The sequence below is a fragment of the Callithrix jacchus genome, chromosome 3 (genome assembly GCF_049354715.1).
Source record: "Callithrix jacchus isolate 240 chromosome 3, calJac240_pri, whole genome shotgun sequence".
Taxonomy (NCBI): domain Eukaryota; kingdom Metazoa; phylum Chordata; class Mammalia; order Primates; family Cebidae; genus Callithrix; species Callithrix jacchus.
The window spans coordinates 129,491,766-129,513,795 of NC_133504.1; the positions used below are offsets into that span (position 1 = coordinate 129,491,766).

General features: G+C 36.7%; 1 protein-coding gene across 1 annotated transcript in view; it reads left to right on the forward strand.

Moving 5' to 3' along the window:
- Positions 1–15,883: 15,883 nt before the first annotated feature.
- TMPRSS11D (transmembrane serine protease 11D) overlaps positions 15,884–22,030 on the forward strand; it is a 57,947-nt gene continuing 51,800 nt past the window's right edge. The window contains exon 1 of the mRNA XM_008993246.6: positions 15,884–15,960. Coding sequence (XP_008991494.2) covers positions 15,953–15,960 — 8 coding nt within the window. The 5' untranslated portion in view covers positions 15,884–15,952. The remainder of the gene's footprint in view (positions 15,961–22,030) is intronic.

Consider the following 22,030-nt stretch of genomic DNA (forward strand, 5'->3'; position numbering starts at 1 on the left):
GATTTCACAATCTAATCAATCATGATTGGCATTGCCAATAAAATGTTCTCAAATAATCATTTACTATTATATTTTTTATTTGTATAAGTTTAAGAAATACAAAGTGCAGATCTGTTACATGGATACATTGTACAGTGGTGAAGGCTGGCATTTAGCATATTATTAACATCCATTTGGGGATGAGTGGAACAGGATAACAGAATAGAAGCCTCCACTGATTGTCCCTCTCCCCAAAAGACACCAATTTAACACTATCTAAAGAAAATGATCACCTTCATTAGAACAAAAAATAATGTAAGAACTCACAGTACCTGATTTTAACTTTATATCACTGAAAGAGGCACTGAAAACATAGAAAAACAGTCCTGAATCACTGACACCATGCCTTTCCCATGCCCTGGAAGCAGCAGTGTAGTGCAAAGAATATTTTGGCATGCTGAGTAAAGAGAAATGACAGTATTTTTGAGGCATTGAACTCAGTGCTGCCCTATTATAACAGAAAACAAACACAGACTCAACTCAGCTGACACCCACCCATGGAGGGAGCATGTAAACCAGCCCTAACCAGAGGAGAATCATCTATTCCAGTGGTCCAATATTGTGTTCCTGTGAGCCTCATCACCATGGGCTAAAGTGTTCACTTGACAGCCAAGCTAGGCAACAAAGATTGAAACACTTAGGTGAGTCCCAGTGCTGAACTGGGTCCAGAAAGAGTGGACTGGAGACAACATGTACTAAGACACCAGCTGAGAGAGTGCTTGCATCACCTCTCCCCTAAACCCAGGCTGCACAACTCACGGCCCCAAGAGACCCATTCTCTCCATTTGAGAAGAGAGGACAGAATAGTGAGGAGGACTCAAAATATTACAAACAATAGAGGAGAAGGAAATACTTTAAAACTCATTCTACAAGGGCAGAATTACCTTCATACCAAGAGCTAGACAAACACTAGCCAAAAAAAGGAAACTACAGGCCAATATCTCTGATGAATATTGATGCAAATATCTACAAAAATACTAGCAAACCAAATTCAACAATACATTAAAAGATTATTCATCATAATCAAATGGGATTTATCCCTGGGATGCAATGATGGTTCAACATATGCAACCAATTAATTTGATCCATTATATCAACAGAATGAAGAATAAAAACCATATGATCATTTCAACTGATGCTAAAAAATCATTTGATAAAATTTAACATCCCATCATAATAAAAATCAGCTAAAATCTGGGTATAGAGGGAACATACCTCAATATAATAAAATCCACATATAACAGACCCATAGCTAGAATCATACTGAATGAAGAAAAACTGAAAGTCTATTTTCTAAGATCAGAAACATGAGAAGGATGCACATTTTCACCATTGTTATTTGAAACAGTATTGGAAGTACTGGCTAGAGCAATGAGATAGGAGAATAAAATAAAGGGCATCCAAATTAGAAGGGAGGAAGTCAAATTATTCTTGTTGGCAGATGATAAGATCTTATATTTGGAAAAACCTAAAGACTTCACCAAAAAACTGTAAGAACTGATCAACGAAATCAGTAAAGTTGCAGGATGCAAAAAATCAACATAAAAACAGTAGCATTTCTATATGCCAACAGTAAACAATATGAAAAAGAAATTAAAAACATAATTCCATTTACAGTAGCCACAAATAAAATTAAACAACTAGGAATTAACTGAACTGAAGAAGTGAATGATCTTTTTAATGAAATCTATAAAACACTTATAAAAGAAATTGAAGAGGTCACCAAAAAATGGAAAGATATTCCATGTTCATGGATTGGAAGGATCAATATTGTTAAAATGTTCAAATTATCCAAAGTAATCTATAGATTCAATGGAATCCCTATCAGAAGAGCAATGACATTCTTCCAAGAAATAAGAAAAACAATTCTAAAATTTACATGGAATTTCAAAAGGCCGGGAATAGTCAAAGCTACTCTAGCAATAAGAACAAAACTGGATCTTCTCAAATGGATAAGCAACTTCAGCAAAGTCTCAGGATACAAAATCAATGTGCAACAATCACTAGCATTCCTATATACCAATAACAGACAGAGGGCCAAATCAAGAGCAAACACCCATTCACAATTGCTACAAAGAGAATAAAATACCTCGGAATACAACTAACAAAGGATGTAAAGGACCTCTTCAAGGAGAACTACAAACCACTGCTCAACGAAATAAGAGAGGACACAAATGGAGAAACATTCCATGCTCATGGTTAGGAAGAATCAATATCGTGAAAATGGCCATACTGCCCAAAGTAATCTATAGATTCAATGCTATTCCCATCAAGCTACCAATGACCTTCTTCACAGAACTGGAAAAAAGCACTTTAAACTTCATACAGAATCACAAGAGACCCCACATAGCCAAGATAATCCTAAGCAAAAAGAACAAAGCCCGAGGCATCACACTGCCAGACTTCAAAGTGTACTACAAGGCTACAGTAATCAAAACAGCATGGTACTGGTGCCAAAACAGAGACATAGACCAATGGAACAGATCAGAGACCCCAGAAGAAACACCACACATCTACAACCATCTGATCTTTGACAAACCCAACAAAAACAAGCAATGGTGAAAGGACTCCATGTTTAATAAATGTTGTTGGGAAAACTGGCAAGCAATATGCAGAAAGCAGAAACTGGACCCCTACCTGTCACCTTACACTAAAATTAACTCCAGATAGATCAAAGATTTAAACATAAAACCTAACACTGCCATTCTAACTGGCATGAGATGGTATCTCAATGTAGTTTTGATTTGCATTTCTCTAATGATAAGTGATGATGAGCATTTTTTCATATACACCATGGAATATTATGCAGCCATCAAAAACAATGAGTTTGTGTCCTTTGTAGGGACATGGATAAACCTGGAGACCATCATTCTCAGCAAACTGACACAAGAACAGAAAATGAAATACCGCATGTTCTCACTCATAGGTGGGTGTTGAACAATGAGAACACATGGACACAGGGAGGGGAGCACTACACACTGGGGTCTGTTGAGGGGAATAGGGGAGGGACAGTGGGAGGTGGGGAGTTGGGGAGAGATAGCATGGGGAGAAATGCCAGATATAGTGAAGGGGAGGAAGGCAGCAAATCACACTGCCAAGTGTGTACCTATGTAACTTCACATGTACCCCAAAACCTAGAATGTAATTAAAAAAAAAAAAAACCTAACACCATAAAAACACTAGAAGAAAATGTAGGTAAAACCATCCAGGACATAGGCATGGGCAAGGACTTCATGACTAAAACACCAAAAGCAATGGCAATAAAAACCAGAATAGACAAATGGGATCTAATTAAACTCCAGAGCTTCTGTACAGCAAAAACAAAACAAAACCATTATTTGAGTGAATCAGCAACCAACAGAATGGGAAAAATTTTTGCAATCTACCCATCTGACAAAGGGCTAATATCCAGAATCTACAAAGAGCTAATACAGATATACAAGAAAAAAACAAACAACCCCATTCAAAAGTGGGCAAAGGATATGAACAGACACTTTTCAAAAGAAGAAATATATGAAGCCAACAAACTTATAAAAAAAATGCTCATCATCACTGGTCATTAGAGAAATGCAAATCAAAACCACAATGAGAAATCATCTCACGCCAGTTAGAATGGCGATCATTAAAAAATTGGAAGACAACAGATGCTGGAGAGGATGTGGAGAAATTGGAACACTCTTACACAGTTGGTGGGAGTGTAAATTAGTTCAACCATTGTGGAAGACAGTGGTGATTTCTCAAGAATCTAGAAATAGAAATTCCATTTGATCCAGCAATCCCACTACACCCAAAGAACTATAAATCGTTCTACTATAAAGACACATGCACAGGTATGTTCATTGCAGCCCTGCGTACAATAGCAAAGAATTGGAACCAACCCAAATGCCCATCAATGATAGACTGGACAAAGAAAATGTGGTACATATACACCATGGAATACTATGCAGCCATAAAAAACAATGAGTTCGTGTCCTTTGTAGGGACTTGGATGAATCTGGAAACCATCATTCTCAGCAAATTGACACAAGAACAGAAAATAAAACACTGCATGTTCTCACTTATAGATGGGTGCTGAACAATGAGAACACGTGGACTCAGGGAGAGGAGCATCACACACAGGGGACAGTTGTGTGGCGGGTAGGGGAGAGACAATGGGGGTTGGGGAGGGATGGGAAGGTGGGGAGCGATACCATGGAGAGAAATGCCAGATATAGTATGCACCTAAAGTAAAATAAGTAAATTAAAAAATATATATACTGTCCTAGGCCGGGCATGGTGGATTACGCCTGTAATTCCAGAACTCTGGGAGGCTGAGGTGGGTGGATCACTTGAGGTCAGGAGTTTGAGACGAGCCTGGCCAACATGGTGAAGCCCTGTCTCTACTAAAATACAAGAATTAGCCAGGCATGGTGGCAGGCCCCTGTAATCCTAGCTACTCGGGGGGCTGAGGCACGAGGATCACTTGAACCCTGGAGGCAGAGGTTGCAGTGAGCTGAGATGGTGCCATTGCACTCCAGCCTGGGCGACAGAGTGAGACTTCATCTCAAAAAAAAAAAAAAAAAAACCTGTATCTATATCTGTCTCTCTATATTTCTATATATAGGCATCTATCTGTATCTATATCTACATAGATAGATAGATAGATAGATAGATAGATAGATAGATAGATCATCCTAAAATTAAAATGTATGATAAAAGCTCTTACTGTTTGACACAAAAAAGCTCAAAAGAAAAGAGATAGCTATTTCATAGTATTAATTAATTAATTAATTGATTTGTAAGATGAGTATCTTTCTGTAGCCCAGGTTGGAGTGCAATGGTGCAGGCTTGGCTCACTGCAATCTCTACCTTCCAGGTTCAGGCGATTCTCCTGCCTCAGCCTTCTGAGTAGCTGGGATTTCAGGTGCCACCACCACACCCAGCTGATTTTTGTATTTTTAGTGGAGACAGGCTTTCACCATGTTGGCCAGGTTGGTCTGGAACTCCTGACCTCAAGTGACTGCCTTGGCCTCCAAAGTGCTGGGATTATAGGCGTGAGACACCGCACTTGGCTGATAAGTATTTTAGTGTTAGAATAAAATATTTCTTGAACTGTAAAAAAAAAAAAAAACAACCTGGAGGAATCACATTACTTGACTTAAAATTATACTACAAAGCTATTATAACCAAAACAGTATGGAACTGACATACAGACACATAGAACAATGGAGCAGAATAGAGAATCCAGAAACAAATCCACACACCTAAAGTGAACCCATTTTTGACAAAGTTCCCAAGAACAAACACTGGGGAAAAGACAGTCTCTCCAATAAATGATGCTAGGGAAACTGGATATCCATATGAAGAAGAATAAAATTAGATCCCTATCTCTCACCATACAAAAAAAAAATCAAATCAAAATGGATTAAAGACTTAAATTTGAGACTAAACTATGAAACTACTGCAAGAAAAGACTGTGAAACTCTCCAGGACATTGATCTGGACAAAAAGTTCTTTTTTTTTTTTTTGAGACAGAGTCTTGCTCTGTCATCCAGGATGGAGTACAGTTCAGCTCACTGCAACCTGCATCCCAGGTTCAACTAATTCTTCTGTCTCAACTTCTCAAGTAGCTGGGAATACAGGTGCATGCCACCATGCCCCAGCTAATTTTTGTATTTTTAGTAGAGATGGGGTTTCACCATGTTGTTTAGGCTGGTCTGAGAATCCTGACCTCAGGTGATCCATCCTCCTTAGCCTCCCAAACTGCTGGGATTACAGGAGTGAGCCACTGCACCTGGCAACAAAAAATTCTTAAGCAGTAATACCACACAACCACAGTAATGAACGCAAAAAATGGACAAATGGGATCACATCAAGTTGAAAACCTTCTGCAAAGCAAAGGAAACAATCAAAAAAGAGAAGAGACAAGCCACAGAATGGAAGAAAATATCTGCAAAATGCCCATCTGACAAGGGATTTATAACTAGAATGCATAAGGAGCTCAAACCACTCTACAGGAAAAAAAGTCTAATAATCTGATTTAAAAATGGGCAAAAGATCTGAATAGATCTTGCTCAAAAGAAGATGTACAAGTGACAAACAGGCATACAAAAAGACGTTCAATGTTGGTAATCATCGAAGAAATGCAAATCAAAAGTACAATGAGATATCATCTTAGCCCAGTTAAAATGGCTTATATTCAAAGACGGGCAATAACAAATGCTGGTGAGGATGTGGAGAAAAGGGAACCCTTGTGCACTGTGGAAATGTAAAATTAATACAACCTCTATGGAGATCAGTTTGAAGGTCCTCAAAAACCTAAAAATAGAGCTACCATAGAATCCAGCAATCCTACTGCTAGATATATGCCCTCCCTCCAAAAAAAAAAGAAAGGAAATTATATCAAAGAGATATCTGTACTCCCATGTTTGTTGCAGCACTGTTCATGACAGCCAAAATTTGGAAGCAACCTACCTGTCCATCAACAGATAAATAGATAAAGGAAATGTGGTACTCATACTGGAATTCTAACTAATGAACTTTTCTCCAAAAAAACCTTTATATAAGCATACCACAAATCCATAGGTATATTTGGAAATAAGGCCAAAAGCAAACCTTAGCCATGCAGCACTTCACATTCTGTTTTTGGTTTTTGTTGGTTTACCCGTGTTGTTTTTCTTCCTCTTTCTCATGGATTTCACAAATTGGAATACTTCCAAATGACCATAACAAATATTCACGATTATATTTCTCTGATTGAGACCCTTCCTTGCTGAATTTTTCTCATGGGAGACAACAGATATAAAACTAAAAATCACATGTGATATCTATTTTTAAAAGCTCATAGAAACAGGTATTTTTTAATTGATTTTAAAAATGATACTTCGCACATAAATTTTGGTTATCTGTATAACACATTGTTCTTTTATTTCCATTAATAATGAATATTTAATTGGTAAACTAACTTTTTAAACTGTTGTAATATTTTCTAAGCTCAGGAGACTCTTCCTACACCAGAAGTCACTAAATAAATAAAGGGGAAAAATACTAAATGTTACACTGTATCCAAAAAATATACCAATGGAAGTGACCTGGGGCTCATGAGCTAATAAAGGACTGAAAAACAGTAAGCGAGAGCATCAACACTCCATATAAGGAGGTGCCTGGAACATCCAAATTTAGAGAAAGACTCGGTAACTGAAACAATTCATGTATATTGGTATAATCAACGTTGCATTTCTAGTACATTTCTTTCTACCATTTATTTCTTATATAATTTTGAGAACTTCCTAATCATCTATATTTTATTCCCTCAATACACACCCATCCCCAGAGCAACGGAGACCTTAATAAATATTTTTAGGTACTTCCCTCCCTTGGTGGGAGACTTACTACTATTTGTCATTTGCTGTTATTATTTTTTATAGTCTAATCACTCTGTTTATTTATTTATATTTTTATTGCATTTTAGGTTTTGGGGTACATGTGCAGAACATGCAAGACATTTGCATAGGTACACACATGGCAGTGTGTTTTGCTGCCTTCCTCCCCTTCACCCACATTTGGCATTTCTCCCCAGGCTATCCCTCCCCAGCTCCCACCCCCAGCTGTCCCTCCCCACTTCCCCCCAATAGACCCCAGTGTTTGGTAATCACTCTGTTTTAAACAGATAAATGTTGTTTCCTTTGAAGCATCTAAAAACAAAAATCAACAAAACAGTTTTTATCTCAAAACTTAATGTAATTTTATTTTCCACAACACTTCTACTTGTGCATCCTCTCCAGTGAAGCTACATCTTTGCCAGAGGCCTGATTTGTGTTTTTGCAGAGGCCTGGTTTGTGTTCCTAGCAGATTATTAAAAAGAGCATTCCCCACAGGAATTCATACCATGAGTTCTAAGGCCTTTAAATTACAGCACTGCACAGCTATAGATATATTTTTCCAAAATAACTACTTTAAAATATTACCATATATTTACATGAATACATAATAAGACAATGTCTCTGACTTTTAAAAGTTGTAATTAATTTCCTTCTACTATATTATATAGTATTATTACTGCCCGAGAATTCCTTTTTTTTAGACAGAGTCTTGTTCCCTGCTTTGTCACCAGGCACCAGGCTGGAGTACAGTGGCACAATCTCAGCTCACTGCAATCTCCACTTCCTGGGTTCAAGCAATTCTCCTGCCTCAGCCTCCCTAGTTGTTTGGACTACAGATGCATGCTACCGCACCCAGCTATTTTTTGTATTTTTTAGTACAGATGGGGTTTCACCATGTTGGCCAGGATGGTCTCGATCTCTTGACCTTGTGATCTGCCCGCCTCGGCCTCCCAAAGTTCTGGGATTACAGGCATGAGCCACCACACCCAGCCGAGAATTTCTTTAAGATGAAAAGATAGACATAAATGTCAAGACACTGGAAAAAAATCAACTCCATGTCCCACTCAAATTATACTTAGTCATAACCTGAAAAGAACATATTTCATAGCAGAAAACAAAGCAAAACAAAACAAAAAGCCTGTGACTTCTCTGGAATTTGTCTCTACATGTTAAAAAAAAAGTGGAAATAATTTGTTATTTATTCCACTTCCAAATGAACAGGACAATATAAGGTACTTTTAATGACTTATAAGAATCACAATGAAATTAATTATTAAAAAATAAATCTCTGGGAGACAAGAGAGGCGCCCTTCAATTCTAAGGTAACTACCCAGTTAGAATGTTTGCAACAACCCAGATAGTGCTGTTGACTAAACCCCACTAGGCAGACAAGACAAATCTATATATGCAATAGATTTCTATTCCATATAGAAAGAAAAGAAATGGCTGGCCTTCCAGGATGGAAGGTGTTCAGTATAGCTATCTTGCCACCAACTGTCCAACTGGCCTCCTTGAGTAACAGAGCTATCCAGTGGGTGTAGAGTTGATCTATGTTAATGGCAGTTTGGCATTCTGAGAGGTGAAAGTGCATGGTTGCTACTTGGTTGCTTTTATGCCCAACAGGTAGATAATGAAAAGTTGAGTACAATGAACATAATTGAAAAAGCTGAGTATGTGATCCAGAGACTCCTGCTGGTAGATTAAGAAGCCCTAACCTTATTAGTTGATGAGCAGGAAAAGAGGATTACCAAACACAGAATCGGAGAGTTGCTGAATTCCAATGATGGTTAAATGCTCAATTGAAATAGATCTGCTCTTCCAAAGTCAAGACTCTAGTGAAGAAAACCTGGGACTTGTGGCACCTAAGAGGCAAGTTAGCTATATTAAACGCGTTCGTTAAATCTTCCCACCTTGGCCTCCCTAGTAGCTGGGACTACAGATGTGCACAACCATGCTCACCTAATATTTTAATTTTTGTAGAGATGGGGTCTTGCTAGATTGAATGCACCTCTACTGCACGCTGACCTAGCTCACTACTAGTGAAAGTTTCAACAGACTACCACCTCTTGTTAGAGGTTGCCAGATTGCCACCTACCAAAAAGTCCTCATTGCCAGCCGGGTAGTGAAGAATCCAGCCCCTAAATCTCATCTTGATGCCTGTTTTCCTGAAGCTGTCTTGGTATCAGCTATTAGAAGTTGGGCCTTCTGCACAGCAAATATTTACAGAAGGCAAAGTACAAAAGTTTATTGGAAAGTAACACCTGTTAAAGGAGAAGGAAAAAAGCAGGACTGGGAAGGGGTGGCTGTCAGACAGCAGTGACAATCTGACAAAATTCCTGCCAGGCCAACAGGGAACTCTGAAATAAAGCTTACTTGTTAGAGAAATCCACACTGAGTGGAAATAGCTAGACTCTTGTATCATCACCTTGCTCAATCATTGGCTTGGGGGCCACTGGGGGAAGAACATGTCCTTGGCTTGAAAGCTGAGGCAGGCCCTGACAAACCTATCAGACAATCAGGTTGTACTAACCATGTCCTTTTTTTTTTCTGATGCTTTCACATCTTGCTGACCCTGGAGGGACTGCCCCACCCAGGGCTAACTAATTCCTAAAGATAGCGAATGACTAAGGACCAGCCTTTCATACGCAAGCCAACCTTTCCCACCTGCCTTATGGAGCTCTTATACTTCAAGCCACTATTAGGGCCCTGCCCTAATTACCCCAGGACCAAGTATCATGCAACTAATGACAGACCCTACACCTGAGAGCCCCTGAAATTATTCAAACTAGCCAATCCTAAGCCTGCTTACCTTGTCCCACCTGTTCCTTACCACAGAAACTATAATAAAGGCTCTTCCTTGTAGTACCTCTCTCACCCTTTTCCTCCTGAGTGACCCTGGTACTATGCCGAGTGGCATAGTGTGCACCCTCCTCTTGGGAACTGTGAATAACTATCTTTTCAGTGACAATTGTCTCCTGATCAAAAACCAAATCTACAATTAAAAGACAGATACTCATACTTTTTGCAGCTAAGCGCCAATCTTTGTGTTGAAGAAGAATCTGAAGGATACTCCACCTACGCTATAGAGTGAATTTTGTAACAGCTGAAACATAGTTGCAGTACAGCAGAAAACAATGAAGTTTTATTCACTCACTCAATAACTCAAAAATTATTCAAATTATTTGAGTAATTTATATAAATTATTTAAATGATTAAATGAATGATTAAGCCCATGCCAGGTAGGGTGACAATTTCTGAGAATACAGCAATCCTTTCTTTTGTGGACTACTCTATTGTCTACTATGTAGACAAATTTCAAAAAAGTATGCTGAGGCCAGGAACAGGGGCTCACTCCTTTAATCCCAGCACTTTGGGAGGCCAAGGCAGGAGGATCACTTGAGGCCAAAAGTTCAAGACCAACCTGGCAATCTACCAAGACCCCATCTCTACAAAAACTTAAAATATTAGCTGAGCATGGTTGTGCACACCTGTGGTCCCAGCTACCAGGGAGGCCAATGTGGGAAGACTGCTTGAGCCCAGGAGTTCAAGGCTCCAGTGAGCCACAATCATGCCAATGCACTGCAGCATAGGCGATGGAGTGAGACCCTGTCTCAAAACAAAATAAAACAAAAAAGTGTGTTGTAATGAGTGTAAGAGGAGAAGTAAACTGATGTTGGATCACCCTGCAGAGGAACCAACCTCCCCGAAAAGAAAAAGCCTGATTTGGGAACTAAGAAAAAAATTGTTGAAAGAGATAGGAAAAGATAATCCAAGATATGGGAACATAAATGGAAGAGACAGACAGCATATTCAAGTAACTAAAAGAAATTCAATGGATAGAGTGTAGAGTCTTAGAGGTATGGTGGGAATGAGCATGGAAGGCGGGCAAGGGCCAGATACTACAGGGCATTGCCACCCATGTTAAGGAGAACAGATTCTATCTTAAGTGTATGGGAAGCTACTGAAGAGTTTTTAAAAGAATAGTGACATAATTCAATTTGTAATCATCATTCTCGTAGCTGAGTAAACCAGAGTGGGAAAAAGATTAGAGGCAGGAGGGCTAATCAGAGGCTGGGACAGTAATCAAGCTGATGATTACAGTGGCCTGGAGTCATGTGGTGGCAGTGGTGATGAGAGGGAAAGAAATTTGTTCAATAAATATTTATGTACATAGGGCACCAAGAAAAGAGATGGAGTAAAGGATGACACCTTAGTCTGTAAGGTTTCTGGGGTTCAAAACTAGGTGAATGAGAGTGGATTTGTGGAAACAGGGAATACTGGAGAAGCAGGTTTAGGAAAAGAAAAGAAGACGTGAAGACAGAGCACAATGGAAAGATTAGCTTCCCAAAGGATGAGGCAACCTCTTCTGCTGTAACAGGAAGAATATGGGCAGTTGGGTACGGATCTGTAGACAAGATAACAGGAAGTGCAGGGAGTGTCCATCTGAAGGCTTCTCTTCTGTTTCTCCAATAGTAGAAAGATAATTCATCTTTTCAAAACAAGTGCAGTGATTAAGGGATAAAAAATACATATTGGGGAAGAGTAGAAGATTTGAAATGGCTTTAATAAACCCTATGTTTGATGCTGACCAGGGAAACCCAGCTGTATTCCTAGGCAGTATTGAAGGGCCAGCTAAGACAAATAGTCATAACTTCATAATACAATAATTGTTAAAATAGATACTACATATGATAGTCTTCTGTACTTGTACTGTTCTGGTTATCAACCAAATAAAAGATCACGTAAAAGCCGTTGTGAATATACTAAATACTTGAATAACAGAGTTTATCAGCCAGACCCAGTAGGTGAGATGATGTATGATGTTGCATATTAAATGTATTATATTTATTTGCTCTGAATACTTCTCTCAAGGTGGAGAAAAATTGCAAGAGTAAAATTTGTGAATGCATGTAGGAAAGTGAAAATTACTCTCCATATAAGAAAACAACTCTATGCGGCTCAAAGGGAATTGAGGCAGAGAACTTAGGAGAGGGGTAAAGGATGCACACCTCTTCCTTAACAAAATTAAAGAATGCCTATAGTCAAGATTTTTTTTTTTTTTTGGCCTCCTATGGTTAAGTGCAGGTAAAAAAAAAATTACTTGTGGAAAACCAGAAAATCACTGACTGTCAACATGAAAGCCATCACAGTTTGTAAGGAGTGTTGGATTTCTTGAACCATGTTTGTATGAATGCTTTAGGAATAAGACTGATTTGTGGAAGCAAAATAACATGCCAATCTAAGTAGGGGGCAGTATTTTGGAAACATCCAGGGCCAGTTTCAAATTGTATGAGTTCTCCACCCCTTAGCAATAATGACCGCACCCCCCCCCCCGCCAACACACACACACACACACACACACACACACACACACACACACACTGCCTTGAGAACAAGTACACTGCAAACTACTGAACATGACATGTGCTTTACATTTATTAGTTCATTTGATTTGATTTGACCAAATTTAGTTTTTGCAATTCTATAAGAATGGTATTTTAACTCAATTTTTACATGTAAAAAACACCCTGAGGCTCACAGAGATGAGTAACTTTTCCAGACCTTGCTGAGTAGTAAAGAGAAGAGTCAAGATTTTATTTAAAGTATATTCTAACTCCAAATAGAACGCTGTTTTCACTACATCATCCCTTCTGAATGCACAAATGCCTTTGAAACATGGTAGAATCTACTCGTACCTTTGCCTCCAACTTCCTGCAAGTCATAAGCCACAAAATTACATTTAGCCACACTTGCAAAATCCAATTATTACCCAATTTTAAAATTTACATAGAGCTTTCACATGGTGAGCACATCCATTACCTTTCTTTTTCTATCTATACAATAACTCTGTGAGGAGGGTCGTGACAAACATATTGCCTAACATAGCCATATGACCATGCTCTCCTGGACTTGATGACTAAAGAAACTCCAAATTTAAAAAAACACTACTGGCCCACACCTTCTTAGGTCATCTGCTTTTTGGTGGTTGTTTTTTTCTGCTAATGTTGTTATGACTGTTCCATTGAATGATTCATACTTCCTTCTAAACCAAGTTTGTTAATACACATTTGCAGAGAAATATATCCAGAGTTTAAGATTTCACTCTCTCCCCCTCAGCAGGAAAAAGAACCAATCTTAATAGTTCTTACATTGCATACAGAAATATAAATGATCTCTGCTATGTCCCTGCAGACTGTTCCTGTTATTCCTTCTCAGTCTTGCTGCCTTGGTTTTGTGACTGTTCAACCAGAAGAATAAAATCAGCCTGTAATAGGAAGGCAGAAGACTCATATTTTTTGTATAATGTGATTCTACATTTCTCATCCATAAAACTTCTTAAAAAGAGAATAGGTCAAGGCTTATCCTGCCACTCCCTGAGGATGTAAAGATGAAGAGTCAACATCTTTAAACTGGTCCCTGTTAAGAACAATTCCTTTGCCTCACAAACCATAATTTCCTGCCCCACCTCCCTTTCTGTGCTGAGCTCATCTTGAGCATGCAGGAAGTCACTTTTAGACTGAATTCAATTTTCCCCATGCCTTTCCCCCAACTCATCCGCAAGTTCTGTTGTGAATAGTAATAGGGCACTGGGATCTGCGCTAATACATTAATTACTGGACATCTGCACAAAATATGTTGAGTAAGTACCTACGTGGTAGAAAGGCCTTTGCTGCTGGGTATTCCAGTAAATAAAGACATACAAGAAAGAGCATGCGTAATTAAAGAAAAGTTTCATAAACAAAAAACCAGAAAATAACAGTTTAAATGCTAGTTAGAATTATGAAAACAAAAGTAAAATTTTATAAGCCTTTAAAATATTTAAATTACTTGGCTCAATAAGCCTCTTCAGTTTAGTCTGAAGAAAATTTCAACTGTAGGATGACAAGGAAAGACTGTATTTGTGAAGGTGACCATTGAAAGAATCGTTTATAGTAAAAAAAAAAAATCTAAATACTTCACATTAGATGATAACTTTGGTATTTTATGATAAGTTCATTCAATGTAATATGATTTACTTTTTAAAATGCAGTCACTAAAACTGGTAACAATTGATGAATTTTCGTACCATATTTGTGAGTTTTAAATTATATAAAAAATTCAAAGTTATAAATATATAGCTACTAAAAATAAAAATTAGTAATAGTGATATATTTGTGAAATAACATTAAGTATAATAAGCATAATACAAAGTTATATACCATGATATAACTAACTATATTTAAAGGTACTTGAAGTTATCATGTAAAAATTAAAATTGGTTTATTAAGGTAACTTTATTTTTTTAACTTTTAAATATTATTATTATATATTTTTTTGCTTAAAAAAAGCCCAATGGCAGAATGTCAGGCATGAGATACAGTATGTAAAAATATATTTTGGAAGGGTAGCGAATAACCACTTATTCTTGTCTCTGTTGTCTGGTTTGCACATTATATGAAAAACGTACAAGTAATTGAACATATCTGAAATTGCAGTACTGGAGTAAATTTATTAACCATTAGTTATCAGTGCTTTACAAGATAAAGTCATAGAATTTTAGAATTGAAAGAGTCCTCTAAGACATCCTGATTCAGTTTCCCATTTTCTTAGTAGGTACATGTGACTCCTAAAGAAATAAGTAAATGTTTTCTCTTAAGCTACACAATTAGTTGGTGAAAAAGCTAAGACTAGCATTCATATTTTAACACCCAATATCATTATATTACAAGTTCCAATTCTTTAGCATTTGTTATTTCTCACAAAAGAATCCCAGCATAACCTTCCAAATTTATATCCTGCTTCTTTGCAATGTTAGACAGGAATGTCCCCTTTCCCCTCCACGGTAGTCTTGCCTGATTTCTTGAGCTCTCCTTCCTTACCCTAACCTCCCACACACTCACACTGCTGTCTTCTGTCTGCTCCTCTTCTAGGAGTTGTGGGTTAGCATACGTTTTTCAAATGATCATATTTGGAAAAAGACAAAGTGGATTTTAGTTCCAACTATTCTGTTTGCTTGTCTTACTTTGTGCACCTACTCAATTACTGCTCTACATCTCTGTTTCATATATTATGAAAAAACAGTATTTAATCATAGGGATGAGGTAATTCAGAAGTAGTGCCCATTAATGTATGGAAAATATATTCTGATAGTTCTTGCCTGGATGTGGCAAGGAATGAGATGTATGACAATATGATAACACCAGCAAAAAATGTCAAATCCTCTTGAACTAAAAGTCACTTTACAATTGTGAAGTAGTCATAGATTTTCACAAAATACCTGTCAACTGTAATTGCGTTTAATCTCAATTTACCAGAATAAATAAATTTCTTTATTTATTTATTCACTAATTTGTGAAATTCCCTGTCTGTTGCTAATTATGTTCCACAAGTCATACTATTGGTTTAAGTTGATTCTCTCAAACTTGTTTAACAAGTTCGATTCTAATTACATGATATTTCCTCCTCTGTCCTCAACTATAGATCACACGTAATACATGACAGTCATTCATTTGAGTGGGAATCTCAAAGCAGTTGAGTAGGCAGAAAAAAGGACCTCTTCACTAAGGATTAAAATGTATAGGTAAGTCCTTTGTAGCTTTAAAAGTTTTACTGTATCTTACAGTATGTGAAAAATATAAAGAAGCTTAGGAAATTTTGGCTATGTCTAGCAAACCTCTTGTTACTTCTCTGAAAACTTCGTTGAAACTCTTAGATATTGTTTAGATAATATGCTTGATATTATTTCTATAAGGTACATAGTTGCTTAACTGAATTTTTAATAAAACTCATAACCCCCAAAATACTGCTTAGCATTATAACAACATATCTTTAAATAAGGAAGTGGTTTTGTTTCTCATGCGTAACATTTCAAAAAGTGGTATGTGGATTTTAAAAGTGTAACTAGGAAATAATTCTTCTGCTGTTTAGAACTTTTTGAGCGTTCTGTATTTTGACTTCTACTAGAGTTTTATTGCTAGCTATTAAATAAATATGCCATGAATCCTAAAGCACACTTTTTAGAAAGTAAGGATGGTACTTTTCTACTTTTTATATAGTTGTGGAATTATTTTCAAGAAAGTTCTTGCTAGTATTTAAAAAAGATAATATCTCTGGTTTTCTTTTTAGTTAATGAATAATTGTTTTTATATAATTTCACATAAAAAAGCAAAAAGTTGTGGGCTAATCAACTCACATGTTAAAATCTCAAAACAATGAAAAAATTATATAACTTCATGTGTTTATATGTGCCCTTGAGTGTATATTTTATGCATATTATTTTTCTATGAAAATGGAAAAACATGATACTGATTAGTCATATTGAAAGGATCAGCAAAAGCATGAACAATGTGTTGTCTATGATAAGAGCAGTTGTATTTATTTTAAATCTCTTGAACACTGGAAAATTCAATCAAAAGTTAAACTGTTTTAAATAATAAAAATAAATAGACAATTATGTACATTTAAACATGAGTAAAAAGTGGATGGCTGTCTAAGCTTCCAATGACAGAAGAAATAAAATTATTTCACATTCATGTAATGGATATAAGAAATTTATTTAAGTAGGTTAAAAACCTATGAACTAATTTACATACTGAGTATGTTCTCATTTTATGTAAAAAAAAATCACAAAATTGTATTTATTCATCAACTACTACTTTGTAAACCTACATGGGAGAAAGCCTAATAAAGAACATAGAACATAATCAGGTTTATTGTATTAAAGCAGTGAATTTATGCATTATATTTTTTATTATTCTTAAACTTTAATAATCTAATATTGTTTGAGTAATATAGTGCATTTTAAAATGTATTTTGCTGAAACATTTTAATATTTAAGAAATTTCTGTGATTTTAAAATGTTCCCCTTATAAGCAGCCAAATGTATATCAAAACATCATTCAGTGGAAAATAATAAAAGAAGACATGTAAATAATATAAATATTGAAAGAGTTGTACAATTTTAGAATGCTATTAATTAATCAAATTTCTAAGTTGAGCCATCATTTTATAGGAAATTTGACAATCAGAGCCAACCTTGCCAATTACAAAGAACTCTTCTGTGGAATTTTGGTTTCTAAGGATCACACTTTTTGGAGTATTTTGTCTTTTAAACAGTCTATATCCCCTACTAATATATAGTAGCTTGGTGTCCATATCCTGTAATAGAAGGGAAATAAAATTGTACAATATACATTTTCAGGTAATTCTAGGTAATTTTGACATAATTTTAGATAAATCTTCAGGTATATTCTGAAATAATTTGGTTGAAAATGGGCTGTCTCGGATGATTGGATTGCTTTTTTTATAAATATTAAACTCCCAACTCTCTACCAAGCTGCTGCAAGGTGAAACGCTCCTTTCTTTATCTACCTTGTTCTCCCCTTCCCTCAAGAAGGAAATTCTACCACAGGGCACAAGAACATGAACAGCTGTGTTAACTCATTTCAGATCCTTGGTCATTCTCAGGTTCACCAAGGGAATACCTATGATAACCAGATTACATAAAAAGTATGAGAAGAGGTTTGGAAAACAGGATAAAGATTTATAAACTGGAATTCAGAATGTAGTTTATGGAAAGATATAAGGTAAATGAGCATATCTCAGCTTAGGGACAGACAAGTCTTAGCAGGACTCCTCCTACCAAACAAATCTTATTTCCATTTTCTTTCCTTTTGTCTGTGCTCAAGACATGATTAGCTGACTGCAGAGACATGCCAAAGACAATCAGATGCCCTGCTTCCCAACAGCCCAAAAGAACATGAGACAAAAGCCGGGGGGCGGGGGGAAGCCATCGCTATCAAAAATGCATTCCAAATTATGCCTGTTGTTTCAATCCTGATTTATGAACTGCTGTGGCAACTTAGAAAAACATGCTTAAAATTGTAAATCATTAGGCAAAAGATATATTTCTTCATAGAAATTAGGCAGGTGGACACCAGTTTGTCTTTACAGTCATGAAACCCAAAATAGTGCATTTTAAGTACAAGTTTTTGCCTACGGAATCTTGGGCCACATGCTGAAACAGCTGCTGTATTGTCCAAAATGTTTTTCTAATGATGGTCTGGGATCAATCCACATACAGGCAGATCAGCTGTAGTCAGTCATCTGGGATTATATATTTTCTAGAAAATTACCCACGCCACTTCCAATTTGTCCTCCAGAAGGCACTCCCAATCTATTTTCTCAGAAACTCATAACTTACCTAATTCTTATGCTACTGCAACTCCCAAATAGCTATGGCACCCCTAAAATAAGTCATGAGAAAGGAAGTCAATATCTACTGTTATAAGATAACCTGAAGTTATCCCATCCCATTTCTTAAAAGGTATTGTTTCAACTTGAAGGATCCCATTCCTTTGAGTAAAGAAGACTTAGTATGATTTAACAGTTTGAGGGAGTATTCTTTGTCTAGCTTTAGTATATGCTCATGACATGTAAAATAAAAGCATCATTCCAAGTATAAAGTCATTAATTAGATAACTGCCTATGATAGTTGTAAATAAAAGGGACTTTAGAAAAGTTTATACTGATGAGTCATTCAGCAGAAACACGAAGCAGGTTCTATGAAATATTTACAGTGTCTGTTTGCCAGACGTTTGAGCAAGTGTATCAATGATTAATAAAATAATATATGCACTCAGGGTTCAAGGTAGTGGGAAAAAAAAGTCATTGATGGGCACGGTGGTGCATGCCTGTATTCCCTGAAGGCTGAGATAGGAGGATCACTTGAGTCCAGAAGTTCAGTGTTGCAGTGAGCTATGATTGTACTACTGCACTCCAGCTGGGTGACAGAGCAAAAACCTGTCTCAAAAAAAGATTTAAAATGATAAATAGATAAATAAATAAAAGCCACTGAGTCTATTTTTTTCTAATCTAGACAAGTTTTTATTCTGATAAGCTTACTTCTTAGCCAAGATATCCACGAGTTTAATAGTGCAAGAATAAATTAAGATGTAGTGTTTCCTTCTCTGCTGAATATTTCTGTCAGTATAAAGACATGCCACACTATCTCCAATTAAAAAAGAAATCCCTCCCTTGACACATATCCCCTGTCCACCTATTGTCTCATTTCTCATCTCTTGCTCTTAAAAGCAAAACAATTTTAAAGATCTGTCTAGACTTATTGCTTCTATTTTTATTTTCTTCCTCCATTAACTTTGTTTTGCTTTTTTATTATTAAGCATATCACATATAAGGTCTAATTTTAAGAAATGAACCTTATAGCATCCCCAGTACCTTAGAAGACCCTGTGGGCACCTCTGTAATATGTCCTGTCCACTAACTGACCTTTCCCCACTTTTCACAGTGTAACGGTTATGTGGCATTATATCTTCATTTCCTTCATTTTCTTCATGGTTTTACTATCATGGATATATTACCCCAAAAAATACGGTTTAGTTTTACCTGCCTTTGAAATTTGTATAAATGAGATCAATATTATATATGTTAGACAATAAATAAGCATAGCTTATTCATGTTCACAGCTATATAATATTTCAAAGTAAGACTGTATCATAACTTATATATCCACTTTTCTAGTATATTACCATTACAGATGATGTAGCACTGAATATTCTTTCACAGGTCCAATGGTACAAATATGCAGGAGTTTCTCTTGGGTATGTTCCTAGAAATAGATTTTCTGAGTCACACAGTGTATGCATTTTTATATTTAATCTATTCTCTCTCTTCCCAGTGCAAATAGTTTCTGCTCATCACAGCTTTGAAATAGCTCTTGTCTTGCTCCATATCACAAAATCCAGGGGTCAGATCTCAGTGGGTTTACATAATCACTCTGCCAAAGACCATTCTTTTCTTGAAACAGGATCTTTACAAAGCTTCCAAAACACGATTCTTTCCTGTTTTTTTGCCTACTCCATGGGTCAAACTTTCTTTCTGTAACTAGATTCTACTCATTTTCCTGTCCCCCAAATTTTGAGTGCTTTTCTTCTGTAGCCCCACTTACATTCTGTGTGATTTCATCAGGCTAATGGTTGTCAATATTACATAAGCTAATGATTCCCTAGGACAGATAATGATCCCTCAAGTCCACTATCATTCACTGGAAAACACAAAATGCTCTTACTTCAAAGCAACTTTTAATATCATATGGCAAAATAAACCATTTTGAATCCTACATACCCTTTGTGCTTTATTTATACTTGTACATCTTTTATGATATATATAATCATGCCTTATATGATGCTTTATTCATTCATTCATCTACTGAGTGTCTAATTTGAGTGAAGAGCTGTTATGTGCTAGTTATCCAGAACTGGAATAAAAAAAGCCCAGACCTTGTTCTCATGGTACTCACTGGGAAGACAGACACCAAAAAACATTAAACAAGCAAATACCTATCTAATTAAAGTTGCGGTGGTGCTATGAAGAAAAGTTTAAGAACTTTGGGTAATTAAGATAAATGGAAACTGTCATTGAAAACATTTACTCTGTTGAAATCTCAGCAGAGCAAACCAAAGTCTTTACTTAAAACCACAAACTTTTCTATCCAAAAGACAACTGTTCTAGTGATTAACATGAGACTATGTAATTTCATTATAATTTGTTTAATACGATGACACTGAAATAAGTATTATAATAGTGAAAACTAAATCAGTCTAGAAGCTCATGGAAGACTTCTCTGAAGAAGCATTGTTTAAGCAGAAACTTAAAGGGAGGCAAGAAGCAAATCATGCTTGTTCTTGAAGAGCATATTAAAGATTTGGGATTATATCCTCAGAGAAGCACAAAATTGTTAAAGATGAAACAGGGCCGAGATATTATTACATTAGAATTTTTAGGCTGGGTGTAGTGGCTCATGCCTATAAGCCCAGCACTTTGGGAGGCCGAGGTTGTCAAATCACAAGGTCAGGAGATCAAGACCATCCTGGCCAACATGGTGAAACCCCGTCTCTAATAAGAATAAAAAAATTAGCTGGGCATGGTGGCACATGCCTGTAATCCCAGCTGCTTGGGGGGCTGAGGCAGGGGAATGCCTTGAACCTGGGAGTAGGAGGTTTCAGTGAGCTGAGATCACACTACTGCACTCCAGCTTGGTAACAGAGCGAGACTCCGTCTCAAAAAAAAAAAAAAAAAAAGAATATTTAAAAGATGATTCTAGCTTCATATGGAGAACAATCTCTGTGGAAACAGGAGTTATCTATTGATGAAGGGAGACTAGCTGGAGGCTAGTTCAGTATTTCAGAAAATGGATAAACGTGGCTGGGATAAAGTGGTGGGAGTGGCAGTACAACTTGAGACATGTTTAAGAAGCCGAAAGAACCAGATTTGACACTCAACTGGATGTGAGGGATGAGAGAGGTATCAAGTATGATTTTCAGATTTTTCACGAGTAACTTGGTGAATTTTGGTGTCATTTACTGAGAAAGAATATGTCAGAAAAAGGCCTATTTGATGAGGCAAAGGAAGGTTGTGAGAATTAGAAAGAAGATGATCAATTCAGCTTTGGAAATGCTGAATGCTAAGCACTGAATAGAGATATGTGAAAGATGCAGCTGGATATTCTAGTCTGGAAATCATATACACATCAGGGTTTCTCAGGTGTATTGGTTTATCTCTGTCTGAATCCCCCAGGCTACTTGTTTAAAATGCAGAACTCTGAGATGCAAAACCAGACCTACTGAAATAGT